The following is a 23569-nucleotide window of genomic DNA, read 5'->3' as shown; positions in this document are numbered from 1 at the left end:
AAGCCTGTTGAATATTTAAGCAATTACTTTTATGAATACAGCCTGTGAATACAGCTTTTTTTATGAAAATCAACTTACCTTTAGCATGCAGCAATTAATAAAAAATTAAAATACTCATCAGGATAGCACAAGATTTAATTTAAACTCTATTAATAAATTAATGAAGTGAAATTAAATACTGCGCATTAAATTATGTTTATAATTCCACATATTTTCATGCTAGATTTTTCACTTTATGATACTGAAAGCAAATTATTAATGCACAATGCACTGTGGCAACGTGGACTTATCTGCTTTTCAAGTGTTCCTTCTGTAATTCCTACAAGCATCTCTGCCTCTCCCCAGCACACATTAGTGGGGTTACAATACACCAGGCATTAGCCACACTGCTCAGATCCCACGAGAACTAAAACACACATGCATTTCAAAGGAAGAAATGCCTCTAACAGGCCTCCCAGACAATAGTTCAGCTTCTCAGGTTGGCTTTTTTTTTTTTTTTTTTCCTTTTACTAAAATAACACATTTAATGGAATTTCCTGTAAGGAAATTACAATTAATAAAGAACTAAATTACAAATCCATTAGATTTCAGTCACTGCAGCAGCAAAACAGAGTTTTCATGAACGCTCAAAAAAAAAAAAATCCAATAATGTAACCTCTGGTAAAGCCTGCAAAAGCCCTGAAGGACAAGGCAGTTAGATCAATATTAGTTTATTTTAACTGCTGTGCAGTATGAAGAGATGAGGCTGATCATCTGATGGATTTTATTACCTGTTGGAGAGATAAGCCCTGGTGATAAGAGGCCTGGCACTCCGTGGGGCAGCAGCCGTGCATTCTCCTGGATCGCCACTCCCAGCGAGCGCTTGGGGGGTCTTCCTGGGCGGGAGCTGCTGGGACAAGAGCAGAAATGAAAACAACGTTTTCCTTGTGAAATGTTTGCTTCCCACACACGCCATCGATTTGTACGAAATGCGCGAACCATCAGCGACACGCGAAAATAAATATTAGAAGTTCCTGCCTAGGACACAAAAAAAAAAAAAAAAAAAAAAAAAAAAAAAAAAGGAAAAATCGCTTGGTTAAACAGGGAAGAACTGCACGGGGTCACCTCAGCCAGCAGAAAGGTTTTCCATTATCCAAGGCTTCCATGACCTCAGTGGAGAGGGGTTATAGCAGTGACTGCTCCAAAGTCTCTGCTACGCACCTGAAACACAGGAAATTCCAGGTTGTGATGCCTGGAGATGAGGAGTTGAAACCCTGAAGGCAACATCACCTCAAACCTTGCTCTGGACCACAGCAGGTACCTGCCTCCTTCTGAAGGGCAGCATTAACTTAACCCTGAGCTTTGCAAAGCTCACCATTACTTTCACAGACTGACTGGTGGGTTTAACAGCTACAGATCAAACAAGTGTTAGCCCAACCTGCCAAAAAACTCACCAGGTCATGAATTATGGATGCAGATTTTAATCCAAAATGTCAGAGGTCCCTTCACAGACTGGCTCCATTGAAGCCTTGTTCTCAGCTATCACCTTCACCCCTTACATCAGCGTGTGTACATGTCCCCATCCTCCACTGCCATCATAACACAGATTTACAGGCCAAAAAACCATTTGAATCGACTCTTCCTCAAGCCATCTAATAAAAATACAACCTCCTCATGTTTGGAAAAGTATTGCTGCTTCTCTTTGGTCATAAGAGATTTTACTCTGTTGAATAATAGAGCTTTTGACAACATAGAGTGAAACACTGTATAAAATAACTAAGCTGCGACAACGAATGAGGTTTGAATAGAAAGCATTTCCAAAATGACTTCTAGTTCACAAAGAAATTTAAGTTAAACTTCACTCTATCAAGTTACAGTGGCAAAGCCCTCCATCAATGCACGACAAACTCTGCATTTAAATGAAGACAACTTCCAGCAGCACTCCACAGAGGTACCATTAACCTGTTCATTTTTCACACCGTGCTAGTGTTATTTTGTTTTACTGTACATCAAAGTAGCACAAAATCATTTTTTTGGTTTACTATTTTATCTCTATAAAACCATTCCCCCCTCTTTTTAGCTTCGGGTTTGTCCATTTTGAATTTCATTTTATTCGGTATTTTTTCCATTTTTCTTTTTGATGCTTTCAGTTGTTTATCATACTATGATGGCTGTGCAGTAAAGCTTGCTACAAGAACCACTGGGCTGTAATAACGTAAACCTAAAATAAGAGCATTTGATTTCCAGGGGAAGTTTGATGCACACATGCGTTCTCTATTAAAATCACTTGCTGAAATCATCCCCTGCACAACAAAATTTCTAACAGAGTTAGGGGGTTTTGAACAAACAGGAATCGTTGTTCTTTTGAATTAAAGGAGCCTGTAATCCACAGGCATTTGTAAATGCTTAGCTGGCATTTACTGTCTCTGAAAAAAACCCTACAAACCAGCTAAAATTAGCAGCTCTCACCAGTGGAAGAGCTCAATCAACAAAACAACAAAACACTTTCTTTCTGAGCTCAAATACTAACAAATCTTTTGCAGAAAACTCCATATGTTGGTATTAATCTAAGAAAAACATTTTCAAAATGCAACAAACAGCTTTAGAAGATTTTACAAAGAGACTTTTTAGTCAGGATTTGTGTTTTCAGAGGATGAGGAGGGGAGACTGTGGAGTTTCAGCCCTGGTTGTGCAGTTTTGCCCTGACAGAAGCTCACGCTGATGGCTCTGAGCACAGCTTAAGGTGTTTCCACACCTTAATGTGACACCTGTGCCTGAGCACTGACCCACATGGAAAGCCCAAGAGATGAAGGAGAAGTTGTTCACATCAAAAACTTACTCCATTCCCTTCCAGGGCCCTGCTGGCTGTATTTATTCCTCACACAGGCAAGGGAAGTTCCACTTGGAAAACACAGCACTTGGTGTCTCTGGGATTTGGGTCCTTCTGGGGAAGGAGTCGGATGGACTGAAGAACAAGAAGTGAAAAGCCTGGACTGAAAGCCCTTTCAGTGGATATTCCTGTAAATCAGTAACTCCTAGGGCCGGGATTTGGGGCTGACAGCTGTAGCCATGATAATTTGAAAGGAACTGTTCCCAGCTCAATCTGTTCAAATAAAACCCAAGTCCTTTGTCTCTAATTTAATCTCAGCTTTTAAGTGAAAAACGGGACGCTGCTCCCAGCTGACCGTGACACACCTGCAAGGACCCGTTTGGGTCTGTAATGCTGAGTTCTGCAGTTCCCAGTGCCCTGTGTCTGCTTCCCAGCCAAGGACAGGAATCCCAGAGCCCCCAGCACTGCAGCAGACACCTCAAAATTCCAGCTGGATTCCCTGGATATTCCCAGAGATGTGTCACCCATCAGGAATCAACAGCTTTAGCTTGGGAGGACACCAGAAATCACAGAAATTACATATCTGAGTCCAAACGCTTCCACTTTGGGCCAGAAACAAATTTTCTGGCATTTCTCTTTAACCATAACACCAGGAACTTCACAGACACGGGATACAAATGTTTGCTCAAAATCTTGGGTTTTTTAGTAAGGTATGCACAAAGGACCAGGAGATTTAAGGTTTTTATGGGATTTACTTTCTGTTGTCAATGTGCTGCTGGCACCACCAAGCCATGGAATGTCACTGCTCTGTCTCAAAACTCCCCCCAAAATCCCCTCTTATTGTCCCACATGGTCTAAAAATCCACCAACTTTCACCTTTACTATTTAAAATGTATGCAACCTCCACAGTTCAGCCAAAATTGTTAATAAAAGCACTGAACAGCAAACCCAAGGCAAGCAGAATTATCATCTGGGGAGAGTAAGACATGATTTGTGATTATGGAAGTATTAGCATATAAATGCTAATAGCATTAGCATATAAATATTAACTTTATTTAATATTATTGCTCATCTTTTTGTCACCCTGCTCTTTTACTGCATTTTCTTTCCACGTTTTCCTTTCTCTCATTCAAGAAAGTCACATATTCAAGAAGTGTAGAAAAATCTTCTCCTTGTTGGTAACAAAGGAAGTATAAACAGGAACAATCACTTTCAAACAATTTTAAATGCAATTCTTTGAGAGTCTACAACCTCTACACAAATTTTGTACTTGCCATCAATAGATCTCTGTAAATGGAAAACTAGTCAAATCTAAATTAGGTATTAATTCAGTCAGAAACTTCTAGTTTATGGGTATCTTTTAAAAACTTTCTAAAAAACAAAAAAATTATGATCCCAAGTGAAGACCATGGAGGCTAAAACAGAAATAAAATATTGCTTCCCATGTATAATTTCAAGAAACTTAATTCTTTTTACTAAATAAAATCTCTACTGATTAACATTTGATTGGCATTTCTCAAACCTAAAATCTCCTTGGGTCACCAACTACTTGAAAGTGAGAACGAGTGCAGGTTTTGGGTTTTTACCTGCATTTGCACCATGGCTATAAAGTCATTACTGTCATCCTCTCCACCCCAGCCCCACAAAATCACTAACTCTTGAAAGAGAAAAATGAACCAATCTGAATGTTGTTCATTTTTAAAATCTGGGTTGAAATTAAATTTGTCAGAAAATAAATTACAGTTTGAGCAGTATAATTGACAGTTGAAATTTATACAGTAAGATGCAGAGAAATTGTTCATTAATGTCTCTTTTCTTCTTTATTTTCCACTTCTGTTGAGAGCTAATTTTATTATTTTTTCTTTCAAAGTTTTATATATTCCCTTGATATAACAAGGATTTTTAATTTGAATCTATACATGAAACAAGTTTTTATTTTTGTGATTTTCTTAAAGTTACTGATCACCTCCATCTTTTGTACCTCTGTTTTATGCTCATTATAGACAACCATATTTCATAAAATCCACAAATTCATCAATGCTTTTTAAAATGTAATTAATCAGTGGAAATATGCAGCACATCACCGCTGATGTATGATAGTGCTCTACTTTTGTGCTTTTAAATATAGGAGATTTACTAGAATCAGAAGAGAATTTGCATATTAATCAAGACAAATAAACATGTGGTGATTTAACTAGGAAACTGTTATTTGGATGACAATTTAATCAGCACAGGTTGAAAGGTCCATCACTGCAGCATCCTGTTTCTGCTAAAATATTGATTGCACTACTGATTTCAGTAATGCTTTATTTTACAGGGCACAAATAACCATGTAATTACTCTTTAATTGAATGGTAATTGCTTGCTGGCAATTATTTGTTAAGTTTTGGAGTGTAATTACTAGGTTATGTGTGTTTTGTGAAATAAAATGTTGTGTATTAGTAGCCCAAAATATTTTCTGTGTGAACGGTCTGCCAAAACTAGGAAAGTTAGTTATGATGGCAGGAGTTTGACAAATAACACTATAGCACTAAAACTATTATTAAAAGGATCAGATGAACCTTTGAATGCTTTCCCTTTACAAAATTAACATTAGATGTAACATTTGTAAGATAAATGGAATAATACTGTACCACAGAAGCATGATTTCCTCTGGGGTCTAGTCCACCATTTAGCATAATTTATCCTGATGTTTTGCTTTTCATTCTCTGAGCTTCTTTAGAGGAACTGAAATAGCATCCTACCCTCTGGAGAGCAAAGAATAAACCAAGTAGAAATATATTTCAACAGTACTTCATATTTCTGCAAGTGAAGTGGATTACCAGCAGCACATTATCTTAGCAGCCTATAAACTCTGTAGCCTTGGCAGCTCGCTAGATAACAAGGGAAAGCATTATGTTTTGCAGTGTCAATGAGATATGACACTTTCTGTGATATGTTTATTCCAAGCTGTGATAGATGAGGTACCCAATACTTTGATCGTTAAGATTTGAATTTTACTTCTACACTTTTTCATTTTTGTCATCAACTATTTATGAATTGGCAGGAGGCAGCTTCGCCAGGACTGCTGATTTTGTTTTTTTTTTTTTTATAAAAGAGATCCAGTTAATAAATTAATTATTGATTTCATGAGGCTGGAGCTATTTGGTACAAAAATATGCTAGTCCTGTGATTTAGGAAGCTCTCATATGTATCACAGATTTCTTCAATAGCAACATATTTTATTAGGCTTAAAGGAGAAATACTGAAGTACTGTATGACACACTGTGTAAATTGCCTTGCTAATAGTGGCAGTAAGTGGTGCAAGCGCTCAGATGTAAATAAAAAAGAAAAACACAACAAAAAATAACACTTTAAAAAGCTAAATAAAACACACACACACACCCTCAGTCTTAGTTACTTTCCTGAAATTGGCACAGGGACCAGAAATTTAAATTTTTCATCTCTTCAAAGATCATGAAATACCCCCTAGTGATTGTGCAAGGTACTTTTTGAAGTATTTACCAATAAATGTAACATCCTGATGAGTTAGAATTCTTCCCCGTTACCTTCAGATTTTTAGTTGTAGCATGGACTCAAAATAATCTCCCTGCTTTGGCATTTATTACAAGGTTTCAAAGATGCCAGTGGTAGTTAAACTCTGCCTGACCTTTCAGTGTTTAAGGAGAGAAGCAAACCCTGACCCCGCAGCAACCTGATTCTGTCTCCTCTCGGCGCTGGCAAACTGATCACTTGTCTGGCCATGGCAGGACATTGGATCACCAGCCACATCAAAGGCAACAGGAGCCAATTCAGCAGCAGGGAAAAAGTCATCCATGCAAAATGGGCAATTAACATTAATCATACATGAAGCTGTTGGAGCCGATGAGGAGAACCTGGTGCCTATGGCAACGCTCGGGGCAGTGCCCACGCCGGCTCCAGGAGAGCCAGGCACAGCTCACCTGCCACGGGACACAGGACATGTGCAGAAAGGCTCTGACACTCCAAAATACAACCTCCCTGATGCCTCAGGTTTTAGCTTTTGTATTTTTCAGATTCTGTGCTGCTTTAGTGTGTACACTGCTTTAGTCTGGACTTGTTAGGGGATGGTGAGCTCTCTTTACAGAGTAGGGAGACAAAACAATTCCTTCTGCAGCTGGGGACCAAGGACAAATGATCCAAAGCTCAGGCCCAAGAGCCTGAGATCAACAAGGTGGGCTGAAGAAAGAAAAACAAGCAGGATGGGACTTCATGGACTAAAGCTGGAATGGGACAATGAACTGCAAGGTGCAAATGGAGCAGAGCTGATCCCAGTGAGAGCCCCCGGGAGCGCTCGTGCATTTTGGGAACATTTGGGCTCATCTTGGGTGCAGCCCTGGCTGGGCTCTGGTGCTCCCCAAGGTGGATCCATTGAGGAGATCCTTTTAATAAATCCCTGCTTTATTCTTTAACTCTGTCTAGCCCCTGTTCTAGGCCAGCCTTCACAAAGCCACATCCCCACCTCATTCTCCAGGGAATTCCAGCCAGGAATGTCCAAAGAGAAAATGTCAGTGGGAGTTTGTTCTAAAGCATCACAGATCTGAACTTTCTCTGTCACTGTGACTGGTGTTACTGTTAGGAAAAAAAAAAAAAAAACCCACAACTTAACAGCACTGAGATGCTTGGAGCTGGGACTCCAGTGGAATATTACAACTTTATAACTTTACCTTTAAGAATGGAATGTAGTACATTATCACTGTGTTCACCCTAAAAGTCTCAATCAGTGAAAATCCAGTACTCATCTAAAACTTGACCTGGACTACAGTCAGAAAACTACAGTCAGAAAAATTACCTGAACTCCTTGTGTTCAGTTGCCACTATAGTGGTTCTTACTTAACAAAGTTTAATTGCTTATTTCTGAAATCAGGAATTACAAAGTAAGTTTAAAACCAAAAAGGCTTTTTGGTTAGTTGAGATTTAAAACTTTAAATAACTCTTTAATTACTTATGAGTGTGCCTGCAGATATAACAGTACCTCAACATTCCTGGTTTTGCTTTTTTCCTGTCAAATAAGACCACAGGAAAAGGGGGGATACCTCACCAAATTTCTGAATTGGGGAGATTCATGGCTGCAGACAAGCTGGAGGCTGATCCATGTTCCACACTGCCCCAGCTCAATTTAAGGGTGTGGCAGGGAGGAAATTAGAAGTGTGGCTCCAGCAGATGCAGGGATACACACAGAAATTGAACAAACTGCATGAAGTTAGTAACTGTGGCAGTGGAGGTGCACTGGCACAGATAGAACACAGTGCATTTAGCTATGGACCAGAGCCAGGGGGACAAAGTTCCTGCTGCTGTGTCTTCACTCCCATTGTTCCCACTCTGCCTAGACCAAACCTTGCAGGAGGGGGCCTGTCCAGGCTGGAATAGTGCCACTAACAACACACCCAGACCACAAATTCAAATTACAGACCTGTTGTCAAAACAATGCTCCCGCACGATGTCCAGCTAAACCAAATGTGGAAGTGCCAGAGATAAGGCCAGGCTTATTGTGAGCCTTGCAAAGCTCAGCTCAGCTGCTTGGGTGGCTCTGCTTGGATTCTGGATCCAGTCAGAGCTGGGAACCACTGCAGATTACAGCCAATGTTATTATGCAATTCACATTCTGACTGGTTTCCTTTTTTTTTAATTTCTTCCAAGTATCTGACTATTCAGCAGGTGGAACCAAGCCACTGAGCAGGTTCTTAGGATTTTTCCACCTGTGTGTGGAAGCTCAGCACTGACGTGAGCAGATGCCAAGGCAGGCACTGGGATCAGCACGGGGACAACACAGCTCCATCCCAACAGCTGATGCTGCCCAAGGCACAGACAGAAACACTGCACACACTCCAACCCTGTGCAAAGACATGCCAGGACACTGAGGAGCTATAAATCTCCTTTCATACAAGTTAATTCAGCCCCATTTTTTTTTTTTTTTAAGAATTACTTAATTTTTACACATACATCCACAAATATTTGCAAGGAAACTTTCCAAGCAGGGAATCACCATCTATTACAAACACCCAGGTCATGTCTCTGAATTGTACCAGCCCCTTCCAAGCTTTATTTTTGACCTGTATCTGAATTCAATGTCAATTTAGAGGAATGTATTACAGTAAAAGGGTTTTGAAATACTGCTGGTTTCCACTAAGCTGTATCTCAGTAAGTCTCCATTCAATGAAAGTTGTAAAAAATGTGACTGTTTAAGCCTATTATCTATGGCCAGAAACCCAAGAGCAAGACCTGATGTATTTACAGCTCTGAGTATCACATAACCCAGGGGGGCTGATCTTAATTCCCTAACAGGGGTGCATTGTGCTGTGGTGCTGCAGTGCTGTCAGAGCAATTTGCAGGCCGATGCAATGGGAAACTGCTCCTGCCTTAACTGTTTTTAATCTCTGCATTACAAGTTTCAGTGCTTTCACAATCTTGGCAAAGACCCTTCAAAGGTAGAAAACAGAAATTCATCTTTTAAAGAATAATAAATGAAAGAACACAGAAGCAGCCCTTTGCACCTATACCCATGCTGAAAGGAGGAATTGTTCCCAGCAGTCCAAAGGAGCCTCTATGATTAGGTGGTTCTGTCCAGGAGTAAATATCTGAGGGCTGAACTCCACTGCACAGAAAATACCCTGCAGTTTGCTGCTGCTCCTGGACCAGCATGAAATTAGACAGGCAGTAATGGAGGGACACAGCTCCACTGCTTCCCCTTTACCTGTCCAGATTTTGTGACTGTTGGTATTTCATTTGTTAGCTCCAGAGACAGACAAGATAATTGTTTCTACTGCAAATTAGAGTAGGAGAAGGATTTTATCAAAGAACAAAGCACAAACCTTTAGGTCCACGAGAAAATAAAAGGGCAGAAGGAAATTTTTGGCGAAATTAACGTTTTGTCTATAAAATCTTCATGTTTTGAAAAGATGCTAATACGAATACAGAAAACCACAGAAGTATTATCAGTTACGTGAGATTTAACCTACAGGAATGTAGAAATTTTCCCTATTTTGTGGACACCTATGCACACACAGAGAAACTCTACCTGATGGGAGCTCTGTAGCAGCAGATAAGTGAAATGACTGTGAAAGCAAACCCCACTGAATTTTGACTGTGAGTGTAGCCAGCCTCAGGGCTGACAGTGAGAGGAGCTTCAGCAAGAATCTGCAGCTCTGTAATCTCAGCTGGTACCAAAGCCATGGGATCATAAAGATCCCAGTTGATGGTATCTCATTCCTCTCCCCACTGGAGGTGAGCACTGGGTTTCATCCCCTCCACTAAGAGATTACAGCATCACTCTTTCCCTTCTTGGTAATATTCCCTCTGCTCCACCAGTCAGGTTTACCCTTTCTCCCCAAGGTGGGGTAACAGATACAGGGAATAATTATTCTCAGCTCATAATAAGCCTCTAATACTACTGTTTTTTCTATACTTTTCTGACCAAAAGCTTGTCTGCTTTTCCATCGACAGCTACACCAAGGAACCTTCTCACCACAGTCACAGATCATTTCCCACTGAGAAACACCATGTCATTTTACAAATGTCTCTCATATACCATTAGGAAAAACTGGAAGAAGCCAACTACAGAAAAAGCAGCTCAAACAGCTGAAAAGCAGCACGAGTTATTCCCAAATTCAGAGATTTCCTGAACTCAAGTATGTTCTGGAGTAGATACAACAGCCGAGCAGACAAGCTGTACCTGCTGTTGATGTCTCTGAAAGACTTCCCTTCAGACTCTCCCAAAAATTCCTCCCAGCACCATCCACCCCTGGGCAAACACAGCCCTGCCATGGACTGCCACAGAACCCCACTCACACGTCACACACAACTCCTGCTCCTCACTCAAGAGGTTGTTTTGAAAGCTGCTGAGAAAGACTGTAAGAATTCAAGTAAAAGAGTGTTTGTAACCAGATTTCCTGGAGATAAATGAAAGACATACGTTTCCATGGTGGCCAGCCTACTAAATTTTGCAAGCATAAATATTTACCTAGGACTAGGGGGTGGGGAAATCAGGAAGAAAACCACCATCTAGACCCTTCAAAGTTTAAATACTGGAACACAGAGGTCATTATTTATAACTAGAAATGGAGAACATGTCTTTTCTCTGTATATTTCTATCATGTTACTCATCCCCTCCATATGCATTCAATTATTACCATTCTTACACCAGAAAGTAATTTCTGTGGCACTTGCTCACTGTATGCATTCATTTTCTTTAGGCTTTCTTGTGGCTATTGATTTCCTGCTTTGTTGAAGTGCTTTGTTTCTTTCGCAGCAGGCTATCCATTTTAAAACAGTTGTTCAACAAATAAAAAAATTACGTTCTAAAATTAAATGAGTTTTATCTTACTTCATTTTTATCTGAGTTAAATGCAAGTGACACACTTCCCCTAAAAAAAAAAAAAAAGGAAATACTTAATGGCTCCCAGCACGCAAACAAGTAAATAAGTAAAATTTTTGTTTTCTAATAAGACATATTTATTTTTATGATTGGAAACATGAAAGAAAAAGTGTATTATAAAAAAAGCCTCTTTTGTACTCCTATGTTGTAATCACTGCTGTGGCCAGTGGTTTAACATCAACAAAAGAGGATTATCTGGTCCAGAGCCAAATTCATTTAAATCCTATCTTGCTACCCTGAAAGTTGCTAAAAGAATCCTTTTTTCCTTTCAATGCAAGTGGCTCATGCTCTAACATGACAAAATCTGCTGTCCCCTCCCACCAGACCAGTCCAGGAGAGTCAGATTTTATACAACAAGGAACACAACTACTCCTGAATCAACTGCAAAACCAAGGGAAACAGAGTTTTTGCAGAAGGTGACACTTGTGACCTGGAGCATCTTGTTTGGATGCTGTTTGTTCAACAAGGGCAAATTCCAGAGTTTTGTGCTTCTCTGCTCCCTCAAACTTCCAATGTCCTTATCAACTAACTTGAGCGAACTGCAGGGAAAAAAAATGTAGGGAGGCAGATGGACACTCTGTGTGATTATGTTATGTTATATATCACGTATTAAGGCAGAATTTTTGTCATATTTCTTGCTAGAAGCACATTATCAAGGGTCAATTATTAGGGTACCAGAAGCCCCTCTGTATTTTCTTCCTCCGTGTGCTGTAACAGACCCTCGTTGAATGGCAGGAATTTTTCTGTTCTACATCGTCTTCCTCCCCACCATGTCTTCAATGAAAAACCTTGCCTACTACTGCTCAAGCATGGGAATTATTTCCAAAAGCAATGGGCTTCATGTTCTTGATCCAGGTATTGAAGTAAAAATTCTAAAACACCTCCCATATTGAATGTATTTTTCTGTTTATGGAGGAACATTTTAGTGAAGGAAAATGTAGCCAGTCAGCATATCCAGGATTCTTTGATGCATTTACATCAGGTAGAGATGTGGGAGCTCCTATTTCATGGCCAAATTAGCAGGACAAACTGAAAATCCAGGTGCACCTTTGGGAGGGGGCAGGCATCATCTCAAATTGATTTTGTGACAAATCAAAACCACTCAAAACTTTCTTTTTGGGCTAAAGCCATGTGAGGAGGGAAGAAAAACCATGATAAACACCTGAAAGGTGTAAACAATGACCTGCAACCTCCCACACACCTGGGAATGCTGCACACCTGGGAATGCTGCACATCTGGGAACAGGGCACACCTGGGAACAGGGCACACCCGGGAATGCTTCACATCTGGAAATGCTGCACACCTGGAAATGCTGCAGACCTGGGACCAGCGCACATCTGGGAATGCTGCACACCTGGAAATGCTGCACACATCTGGGAATGTTGAACACCTGGGAATGCTGCATACCTGGAAATGCGGCACACCTGGGAATGTTGAACACCTGGGAATGTTGAACACCTGGGAATGCTGCACATCTGGGAATGCTGCACACCTGGGAATGCTGCACACACCTGGGAACAGGGCACATCTGGGAATGCTGCAGACCTGGGAATGCTGCACACCTGGGAACAGGGCACACCTCTCATCTGTTTGCATCCAGCACTCGGTGTCAGCTCTGCAGGTCATTCAGGGCACCAGCTCTGGAAACTCAATACACGACAGTGCAACACCAGAAGCTGCTGCCTATCTGTTATCTAGGAAAAAACAACTCATGCTGGGAGCCAGCCCTGCTCCCAGGGCCAGCAAGGCAGGACAGGGCCATGACCAGGAGGAAGGGTCAGGGCTGTGAATCCTTCCCTGTCAGTGTCTGCCCTTTCCAGTCCTGTTATCCCACTGAAGGACCTGACTTCAAACTCACTGTGCTGGGTGAGGCTTGACTGACCAGGGAGAAAATGATGCTGTTCTGACATGGGAACAGCTGATAATGAAACAAGTCAGCTCACTAAAATGAGTTTTTGTCAAGCACAGATACACAAAAAGCCAAACCCATGCACTGGAGGAAGAGCTTCCTATCACCACGTGCTCAGGATCCCTGAAACACGAGGGATGACAGCAATCCTCTTTGATATTTACCACCTTTTAAACACCAAAACAATCTTAAAACAATCTTTTTAAGCAATCTTCAGACTTCAGTGGTGAGCACCAGAACTGTGTCATTTATCCTTGCAGTAAATAAAGAACAGCAGCAGCAATAATAGTAATAATAATAATCTAATGCATAGCAATTTCATCCCTAGAGTGCAAAGTATTTTCTAGAGATCAATATCACTGCAGACAGGGAAATACAGATCTTATAAGGTGGAAATCACCCTGAGCTGTAGGCAGACGTCATAATCCTGAATGGCAGCATTTGCCACTTAGTTGTGAAATCAAACTGATCCTAATTACAGTATTTGTACCCTGTCCCAGAGCCTGGCTCCCTCACACAGTCCAAAACCATCTGCAAAGATGGTACTTTAGAAACATTTTCAGATGGATAAACTTCATCCAGGGGGTGTCCAGAGATCACCCCCTCCTAAGGAACTGCTGGTTAAGTTTATGCTCACAGGACAAAAAAAAAAAAAAAAAAAAAAAAAAAAAAAAGCTTTAGAAGCATGGAGCCTAACTTTTAAAAGGAAATAGGCTTTGAAAAAGTTTGCAGGATATAGGAAATGAAACGAAAAAATGTTTTCATTCAGTTTCCTGTTTAGATGTATGGATAGATTTGACTTCAAATAGATGAGCCACACAGAAGTTTAGTTTATAAGGGTCAGATGGTAACAGTTTCTGTTTAATCCTCAATTTACATTAACTTACAGGAAAATTAATGATTTTAAACAGGCATCAAAGTGAGGCTGTTTTTTTCATTTCTCTAAGTTTGCTGGAGGAACAATTGTTTCCTTTATCTGTCTCCCAGAAAGTTGGTGATTGTGTTTAAGTTAAACTGCTCATTTAGCCTTCAGGCACAGCATATTATGAGTTGTTTTGCAATGAACATCAGCCCCTTATGAGTGCAAACTCTCTGACAGCTCTCTTAGATTCTTGAGCTTACTCGAGCATTTCACAAAACCACTCTTCACAACTCCACACATTATAATTTACACATTAAACCAGCAGGTTTTCAACCTCAGGTCTGTTGCCAAGAATAATTCTTCAAAACTCTTTTATCTTTTTATAAGAACATAATTATAAATGTGCAATTAACAGCCAAAGAAAGGTCTTAAGAAAACTCTTAGAGCAATATTGCCTGTTTTAATGCCTCAACCAGATGGTGGTTTAAAGAAAGCCATTTAAAGAAAATAAATAAAAAGTCACATTTTTCATTCGGCAATGATACGTCAAGTGTAAAATTTGAGATATTAAAGCCACAGTGCTACGGGTCTGTCTAATCACCAGAAGTGCTCTTAATTCTTTTGTTTTGCTGCTGGACAGACCAAGCAGTTGTAAACATCATTCCTGATATGCATCAGTACAAAAGCACAGGGACCAGAGGCAGAAGGAATTATTTGTTGCATTTTTTCCATGAACAGAGCCCATCCAGTGACTGATTTTCCCCAAGGATGAATAATACTCTCATTTTTGTCTTTTGTTACAACCTGAATTTGTACAGTCTAATCCTGAACTCTTTTCCTCTAAAAATACAGGTGCTTCCCCTTTACTAATTAAACATGAGTACTGGGTAATTGTTGACATTCTCAAGTTGGAATAATCACCTTGGACTAAATGGGTGACAGAAATTCCAGCTTAGCCTTATTCCAGATAACACTCAGATATTTTTTAAAGCTGTAGAGAAATGACAGAAGAAGACTCCCATTTGAAAACAACCCAGCTGCATTATTTTACAGCCAGGCCATAGTGCCATAAAATATCTGCTTGGAACTAATTAACTTAGGAGAATTATCAAATACATCACACAGTAAACTGACTGATTCGACAATAAATTCAACTGCTTAACTTAATTCTACAGTGATGGACATCTGGCCTGCTCTTGTTCAGATAATTCAATGTGTACCACTATTAACAATTTCTATCATTTTAGATAAACATTTCTTCCCTTGAAATTTAAGAGCTTCAGAGTGCTGGGTTTTTTTGAAAAAAATTCAGAAGAGAAATTTCCTTAGTGTCATTAGAAGCAAGTAATTTGGCATTATCTGTGATATGGAGCACAAAATCAGACTTGCGCTATTTCAAGAGATGGATAAAGACAGATAAATATGAACAAATTAAAGGCAACAAAGCCATTAACTGTACCCCCTGTGCCACATCATACAGCAGAGTACGCTGGAATACAGGGAATTTCTGCAGGGCACAGTTACATCCTGTGGGCCCCCCACACTTCTAGGGGGGTTGTTATAATTTCCTTGCACAATAATCCCAACAGCATTTATTGCTCAGCATCATTTTAGTTGTCTTTTAAAAAGTAGAGATACTTAAATAACTACAACCAGACACTTCACCCTGCACTGCACTGAAATGAGGGGGCAGCTTCAGTTCTGTATCAACAATACATTGAAGCAGTCCCATGGTCTCAGTGCAAAATTTCCAGCTGCTCAAGTAATTGTTTCTAAGTAGTATTTTAAACTAATAATTTTCCTTTTTCTTAAAAACAAACAAAAATCAAAACTTGAGTTCATGCAATGTAATTAGTTTCCAGGTCAATGACTTGTTTTCCCTTAATTTTAAAAATAGCTTTTATTGAGAAAAAAAAAAAAAAAACCAACACTTTCAAGGAGCACAGATAAGGAAGCATGAAAATCTGTTCTGTGTTCATTTCCAGTCTAGGTAAGTCCAGTAATTACTGACGTGGAGAAATAACTTCTGCTTCTGATAAATACTTAAACAACCATAAAAAGAATTATCTCAGGCTGATGGCAGCACAGTGTGGTGTTGCCATCAGGCAGAATAAAATCTTTTTAGAAAGGGAGTTGCAGATTTAATTGATATATGGGGGGAAAAAATAAGGTGCAGTACATTTAGACCCTAATTTAATGGGAAAAATCAACTAACAGAGTGCCTTGGTCTAATAAAAGATGAGTATGAATGTGAGCACTCATGGACTGAAACAGCAAATTATGGTATGGAGAGGAGCTACCTTGAAAAATCAGCAATAAGGTGATTTGGCTCTAAGTCTAATATCTTCATGAACATTCAGAAAAGAAAGCAGGGAACTTTAAAAGAGCTCAAAGAAGAGACTGCATCAACAGGAGAGGGGAAAGATTACAAAGCCCTTCAGTGAGATCTGAGTGAATAAAAGCAGCTTAAAAATTAATTCAATTTTTTCAAAAAACAAAATTAATGAAGTGTGAAAAACAACAAAAAATGTAGCCCTCCAAAAGAGAGGCAACATCTGCAATGTTAATATACTGAGAGACATGTAGGTGTTATAGAAGACTGCAAATTAGGCAGATGTGATAAAACAAGGAAAATATCCAACTTTTTGCTGGGCTGCAGCCTGGAAGCATCAAATCAGGAAAGGCAGAAATTGCCCAAACTCATCTGCTCCTGCATGGCTGTACCTGGAACTGCACATGGGTTCCTGAAGCACCTAATTACAAGGAAGATAATCCCAAGGTAGAGGGAGTTGAAAGCACTGCAAGTCGGAATGATTAAGCTGTAAGAATGGGCTGATTTCAAATGAAATATTAAGTTCTACATCACTGTACTCTGTGTGGCAAACAGCAGATGTGAAAGGAATGCTCAGCATAAAACACATCTAAGCAGATCTTTGCATATACAGGAAAACCAGCACGACTTTTTCAATGAAATGGCACCGTAGAGATCAACTACTTTGAAATGTGAAATGGTAAAAAGGCACAGAATTCCTCAGCCCCTGTGGATTACCTGTGGGGCAAAGCTGGGACAACAAAATAACCTGCTAAGATTTCATTGCCCTGACTGCACAGCTTTGAAACCCACCAGCCTTTGCAGAGATTTCCCCACTCACTCCACCCTTTACTCTTTGGGATTATTTCTGAACATCCAGAGAGGTGTTTCAAGTTTCAGGCACGAGGCAGAGCTTTGTGCAGGAACATCGTTTGGTGTGAAACCTTGGTTCCCTTTGAGAGCAGCGATGCTGAAGCACTTTCAGTTTCCTCCTCCAGCACTGCTCACTGCTGCTTCCCAGCTTTAATTGCACAGCTTTTCCTTAAGCAAATATTAACGACAGAACAAACTCCTCAGCTAACTGCAAAGGTTATTTTCCAGTGATACTTAAAAGAGCCCAGTTATTCCAAAGCATTATTCGACCATGACTAATTGACATTAGAAGAAGTGCAAAGTACATAAGTTGATTCTTTTTCAAATACAACAGAAGACATTTCTTTTCAAACCACACAAAATCTGTCTGGGTTGAAATTCTGCTTAGGCTGCAGTGCTGAAATCTCAAAGGAAAATGTACAAGAACATTTTTCCAGTAATTCCTTGTAAGCCCGATATCTTTTCCGTGAAATCTCGAAGTCTGGTGCTTGGTGAGCATGTTCTCACTGTTTATTTACTCATTGATTTTTATTACTATTGAATGTAGACATTTCCTGAGAAAAACAAAAATAAAATAATGAAGCTTTAAAACTATTTTTTCCAATTTTAGTTTCTTAAAGCATGTTTTCCTAATGAAGTGAAATGGATTTGCCTTTTAATATTGCAGTGCTGGAGCATGCTCATTTTTAACTTTCTGATAGTGGTAACAACGATTCTGCACAGTGTAAAAATGATTTGAAATTACTCAAATTTAAATTTCTTAATAACTGTGCATTTCCAAGTCAGTTCAAAACAGACTGGGTGCAGTCACACACTTCAAAGAGCACTTCCTTCTGTTATGGAGAATTCCTGCTATCCCTGTGAATCCCTGGGCATCAGTTCTAGCTTTCCAGCCAAAAACTGCACAGTCAATGACTTATGTGCACACTGAAGTCCAGAAAACCTCTGCCATCCATTATTAGCATTTGTGTTTTCAGTAAAGACCTTCAGATCCGTCAAACTTCCCAAGAGTCTAAAATTTATATTAATTGCAGATTTCCCAAAGCAGGTTTCCCTTCACCCAAACTGCTTCCAAACTTAAAACCGGGCAAAATTAAAAACAAGAGAATCAAAATGAAGCTGTTAAAAAAAAATACAGTGGCCTGTTCTATTTTCTACATTTGAATTTTACCTTGATATTTAACAATTCTATATTTATATGTTTAGATTTTCCATCAACAGCCTTTACGTGTTTTAGAGTTATTTTTAACTTGACTTTTTCAATCTCATGATTTAAAACAGCTCTTGATCACGAGCAACATAAAATAAAAAATGCTCAAAAATAAATGGCATTCACTGCCATGCTTTAATCTATACACCATTTTTATTGGAATTTTAAAGTTTTAAAGGCTGCAGTTTGAAATGCAGCCATAATGACAGGAAACATTCATTTAATAGCAACGGGTCAATATAATTATAAAAGGCAGTAATAAGATATTTAGCAAACATTACCCATCAGTGCCCCAATGAAGAAGATTTAAAGATGTACAGAAAAGACTCTGCCTTCACATATTCCCACAGATCTGCCCATGCCAGGGAGATACTGTGAAATCTAAAAGGCCCACAAGGGTGCAAAAAAGGTGGTCACCTATAGAAAAGTTCTGCCTATAAAATAACCCCAGGAAAAACATATTAAAAAAGGCTTACACTTAGATGTTGTCCTACTCAATATTCTCAAACTCCTAGTGCACTTCTGGTCCCCTGTTCAGGTGATGGGTTTTCCTCTGCATTATTTTTGTTCCTCTTTGACCCAGAAGTGTTTCCTTGCTGAACCTCAGAATCTCCCCCTGATTTATCCACCCTAGAACCCTACTTCAAGAAACTCTCAGTCCTTACTCTCAACAACAAAAAAGCACCGTACCTCGAGATTTTGTTTACTTTCTGGCATTAAAAAACACTGCCATTACAGCAACTGTAAGCTTGTTCTTTCATGTGCTATCATGGTCTATGCAACAGCCAAAAATCTGAATGGGGAGCTCCAATCCTGATAACCAACCACCCTCCCAACCGCCGGCATGGGCACAGGAACCCGGCAGGAACAGCTCGCCAGGGCTGTGGTTAAGGGCTTGCACCAAAAAAAAAAAAAAAACTGAAAAAGGCAGCCTAAACACAAATTTGTGTGCTGTATTCACCAGTGTGACCCATTTTGCAACTGTATTACGTTAGGAGCAAGCGTTTAAATTAAGATAGATAAAAATGAAATTGTTTGCAACTAAAAACTTGTGAAATACAAGGTTCAAAATCCATTTCCTTCCACATTTACGCTTTTAATCAACATCTACCCCAACTGCTCAATATTTCCCAATGATTTTCCTCTAGAATATCCCCCAAAGTCTCTGCTCCTGTCCTCACATCCACCAAATGTATCCTAGAGCCTCAAGTCTGTTCTCCCACCACTGGGAAATTTCTCATCCATGCTGCTTTCCCTGGGCCAGTATTATGGTATCAAGAACATCAATATAGTAAAGAATGACCCAGAAGACAGGAGGAAATGAAGCTCCTGCCTCTTTCTCTCACTGCTTCTCCCTGGATAAAAAGAGTCAGCTCCAACACCTTCACATCATCCCAGATGTTCTCCCAGGTGGGAGCTGATGGAAAACAGGAGATCTTTGCTCTGCCACTGAATAGAATCAAGGACCTCTCTGCTCCTGTTTTTTCCTTGTTTTATCACATCTGCCTAATTTGCAGTGGGACCTCACCTCCACCCCCCAGGAGCGTGGGGCAGGTGACATGTCAAATACCCAAAAGAGAGAGCTGGAACTTCACCTCAGAGGTCCAGCTCAGTGGGTGTGAGCAGGGAGGGCAACACAACGGGAAATACTACAGAAATAACACAGAAAGGGTATCCTAGAATGGTCTGGGTTAGAATGGACCATCCAGTCCAACCCTCTGCAGGAAACAGGGACACCTTCCACTGGATCAGGTTACTCCCAGCCCCACCCAATTTGGCCTTGAATCTTCTCAGGGATGTGGCATCCATCATCTCTGGGCACCCTGTGCCAGTGCTTCCTCACCATCATTAACCACCTCCTTGTTTAAATGAAAGATTATCACAAAGGGGTAACATAGTTTGTTTTTTTTTGTTTTTTTCCTATACAGAATCACAGAATCATTTTGATTGAAAATACCTTGAAGACATCAAGTCCAAGTGTTCACCCAGCACTGCCAAGGCCACCATTAACTCACTGAGCTGGAGAAAGTATTTTGCTAAGCTTAACTGCATCTCTGTAAAAAGGATATTAAGACAATGACACGATTCAGGTCTAATTTTACATATACTTAAATTCCAAGCAGAAATATCTCGTTGCCTTCTTACCTCCTCTTCCCATCACACTGGTTTTGCTTCTTCCAGACTGACAAGCTCTGTCCAGCAAAACACCAAAATATGCACTTGGCTAATACCCCCCATGGTTCTGCTGACCCAGCTTGCTCCAACTCCAGCCACAGCTCCTGTCATCTGCTGGTTCCAGGGCAGGATAACCTGCTCCTTCAGGGAGCCAGGGAATTCGACACCCACTGTTTATACCCTTACCTCAAAATGCTCTGCCCATGCTGATAATCTCCTGCAGCTGCCACGGACTGGCTGAGGCAGCCAAGCTGGATTTAGCTCTCGCTGCCTTAGCAGGAACAATCAACTCATCACATTTGGGGTGACAACTACATCAACAACAACCATTAAGATGCAAACATTAGTTTTTAGGAGTTTAAGGTAGTTCTTGAATGTGAAACATTAAGCATTTATAGCAGCTTTAACTTGGATGCTTACCCGTTTTAAACATAAAGGAACAAGTGAACCAGTGGCACTAATTATTTAAGCTCCAACAAGTGTCATGGTACTTTGATTTTATTATTGTTATCTTAGGATTTATCTAATAGTCCCTGAAATATATGCATTCAAGATATATATATATATATATATGAGACTTTTGTCCAATGATAATTTATTAGAAAATACAGTAAATAATACAGTTAACATTTGGATTTTGGCCCCTCCTAAACTCTCATAAAGACAGCAGCCAAAAAACTGAGTAAGTCAGGGTGCCTTTGAAGATATTTAATTAAAATCTAATCCCACATTCTTAAGGGTTCACATAAATTAAGCTGTCATTCAGGAGATTTATGCATTCCCATTTGCATATTGCATACAATTCACCAGTTCCTGGTGTTTGAAGGCAGTGCCGCTCCCGGGGAGCGACGCTCCGGCGGCACCCGCGGGCCCGGGGAGAGCCACTTCCATCTGGCTGATCCTCCTCTGCTGCCACACTGCCACCCCCAGCTCCTCAGACACGTCCCCTGGGCGGGATGGATCCGGCTCGGCTCAATCTGCCAGCTGCACACCAACATTTGGGCATTCCTGGAGCAAGCCAACCACAGCCGGTGCTCCTCGTGCCATGGAACGCTCCTGATGCTGCTGGAGGCAGCCAGGCCCTTCTCCTGGATTTTCTCAAAGAGGATCACAGAACCACACAATCACATTTATTTAGATCCACCAAGTCTGACAGTTCCACCAGCACTGCCACTAACCCATGTCCCCAAGTGCCACATCCACACAGCTTTTAAACCCCTCCAGGGATGGCTTCTGCTTGCTAATTACTAATAAGTAATAAATACTACCTGGAGGCATTTCTGGCTCCTTCACTGCTCACATGACTGTCTTTGTGCCATTAAGGGCCACACTAAGTTAGAACAAACTACTTCCTGTAAGTGTTCAAAAACATTTATCCAAGTTTATACACGTTTGAATGTATTCTGATGTAGGAAATTTTCCCAGTAATTTTCTAACACTTTTAAACATATTTAGATAAGCACATCTCATATACATGTGGGGAATATTTCCTTTTAAGAGCATAATTACCTGAAGAAGAATATATTCATAATTGCTTTATACTCCAGTATTCGTGTGAGCCGCTCCAGCAGCGGAGCAGAGCTGGCATATCCAAGTGCCCAAAGAAACATCTGGCATTTCCTGGCCTATCTGAACCACGGCCCCTCATCCCTGCAGCATGGATGTCTGTACATCCACAGCCCAGTATCATCTTCCCTGTTCCCACAGCTGCCGTGGTTTGATGACAGGACAGCGGTAATTCAACAAAGAACTCATGAGAACACAACCAACACACACCCAACAGGTCAGAAACTACATGGGAAAAGTATCAAACCCAACAGTGATTCACAGATCCTGCTTCTACATCCTGCTTTATACTCTTTTTGGGGGCTTAGACAATGAACTTTAAGCATCTAACACTGGGAACACAAGGTAGCTTATGACTTGAAAATTAATCCGTAAACAAACGCACATATCTGCAATTAGATTCGTTTTTCAACAGCTTGTGACAATGATGTGGGAGTCTCAGTAAAACCTCCATTGTGCATTTTCTTTGCTCACTCAGTTCATGTTGCTCTGCTGTTTTAGACCACAGAATCCCTGGAACAAATGTCTGTGTCAGTGGCAGTGATTTCCTGCTCATCCAACAGCCACAGCAGTGCTTCATGGAAGAGCAACAGCAAAATGTCATGTTCTTCTCTGGCTGTTCTTTTTTGAATATTCCACTAACATGCTGATTATAAATGTACCAAGGTGGTGTTTCCTTCCCACAGCTCTTGCACCTCAGCACTGACCTGCCACACATCTGCCAGCCCAGCCCAAGACCTTTTAGGTCCAACTCTGATAAGTGCACCAAGCAGAACGGGTGAAACCACTCAACTTCATTAACTGCAGCCTCAAGCAGGTCTTAAATTCACATCTCCAAAGGGGAAAGGCTAAAGCAATAACCACTTGTTACAGTCTTGTAACTAAGCTAATGCTTGTCTCTTACATTCGCTGAGATTTTGCTCCATTTATTGTATGCTTTGTATTATATGATTAAAACTAGCCTAGTATTTCTGTTCTTCTTCAAATGTTTTAAAAAATTACTTAAAACAGTTTGTTTCCACTTAGCAATGAGCTGCTATTAAAGCCACTGCATAAATATAAATGCATAAGGAGCAAGCATTTAAATTAAGATATATATCTGTGGGTATCTTAGGAATTTTTTGTAAGTTTGCATTACCTAATGGAATTGAGTTATGGAATAAAGAATAAGTACCAGAGCTGATGTTAGCACCAACTTCTCAGTGACTCTAAGAAGTGGTGTAGTTCTACCTCCACTGGGGAGTTAAGACCTCCTGAAGCAACCATAGAACACGACATTGTCCATTTATTAACTTCCCTTTAACAACAGAACACTTCACTGTGCTCCCAGCATTCTCACAAGCATTAAATCCACTTTTACAATGCAAAGATATCTCTCTTCAAAATTCCATACGCCCCGTGGATTGAGAGATTTGTCTGTTTCAAAGGACAACCAGACACAGGTTATGCACTTTTTCACACA

General features: G+C 40.3%; 1 protein-coding gene across 4 annotated transcripts in view; it reads right to left on the bottom strand.

The window, feature by feature from the left end:
* The window catches only part of DACH2 (dachshund family transcription factor 2), a 247527-nt gene that overhangs the window by 124649 nt on the left and 99309 nt on the right, over nt 1–23569 (bottom strand). For 2 of the 4 annotated variants that reach the window (XM_053990141.1, XM_053990143.1), the window contains exon 2: nt 771–889. In XM_053990141.1, the coding sequence (XP_053846116.1) occupies nt 771–889 (119 nt within the window). The remainder of the gene's footprint in view (nt 1–770; nt 890–23569) is intronic. The other 2 variants (XM_053990142.1, XM_053990144.1) reach the window with 1 other exon arrangement.

This window comes from Vidua macroura, chromosome 14, assembly GCF_024509145.1.
Source record: "Vidua macroura isolate BioBank_ID:100142 chromosome 14, ASM2450914v1, whole genome shotgun sequence".
Lineage (NCBI taxonomy): Eukaryota > Metazoa > Chordata > Aves > Passeriformes > Viduidae > Vidua > Vidua macroura.
Note: the sequence above shows the minus strand (reverse complement) of the source record. Positions and strands in the feature narration are given on the sequence as shown.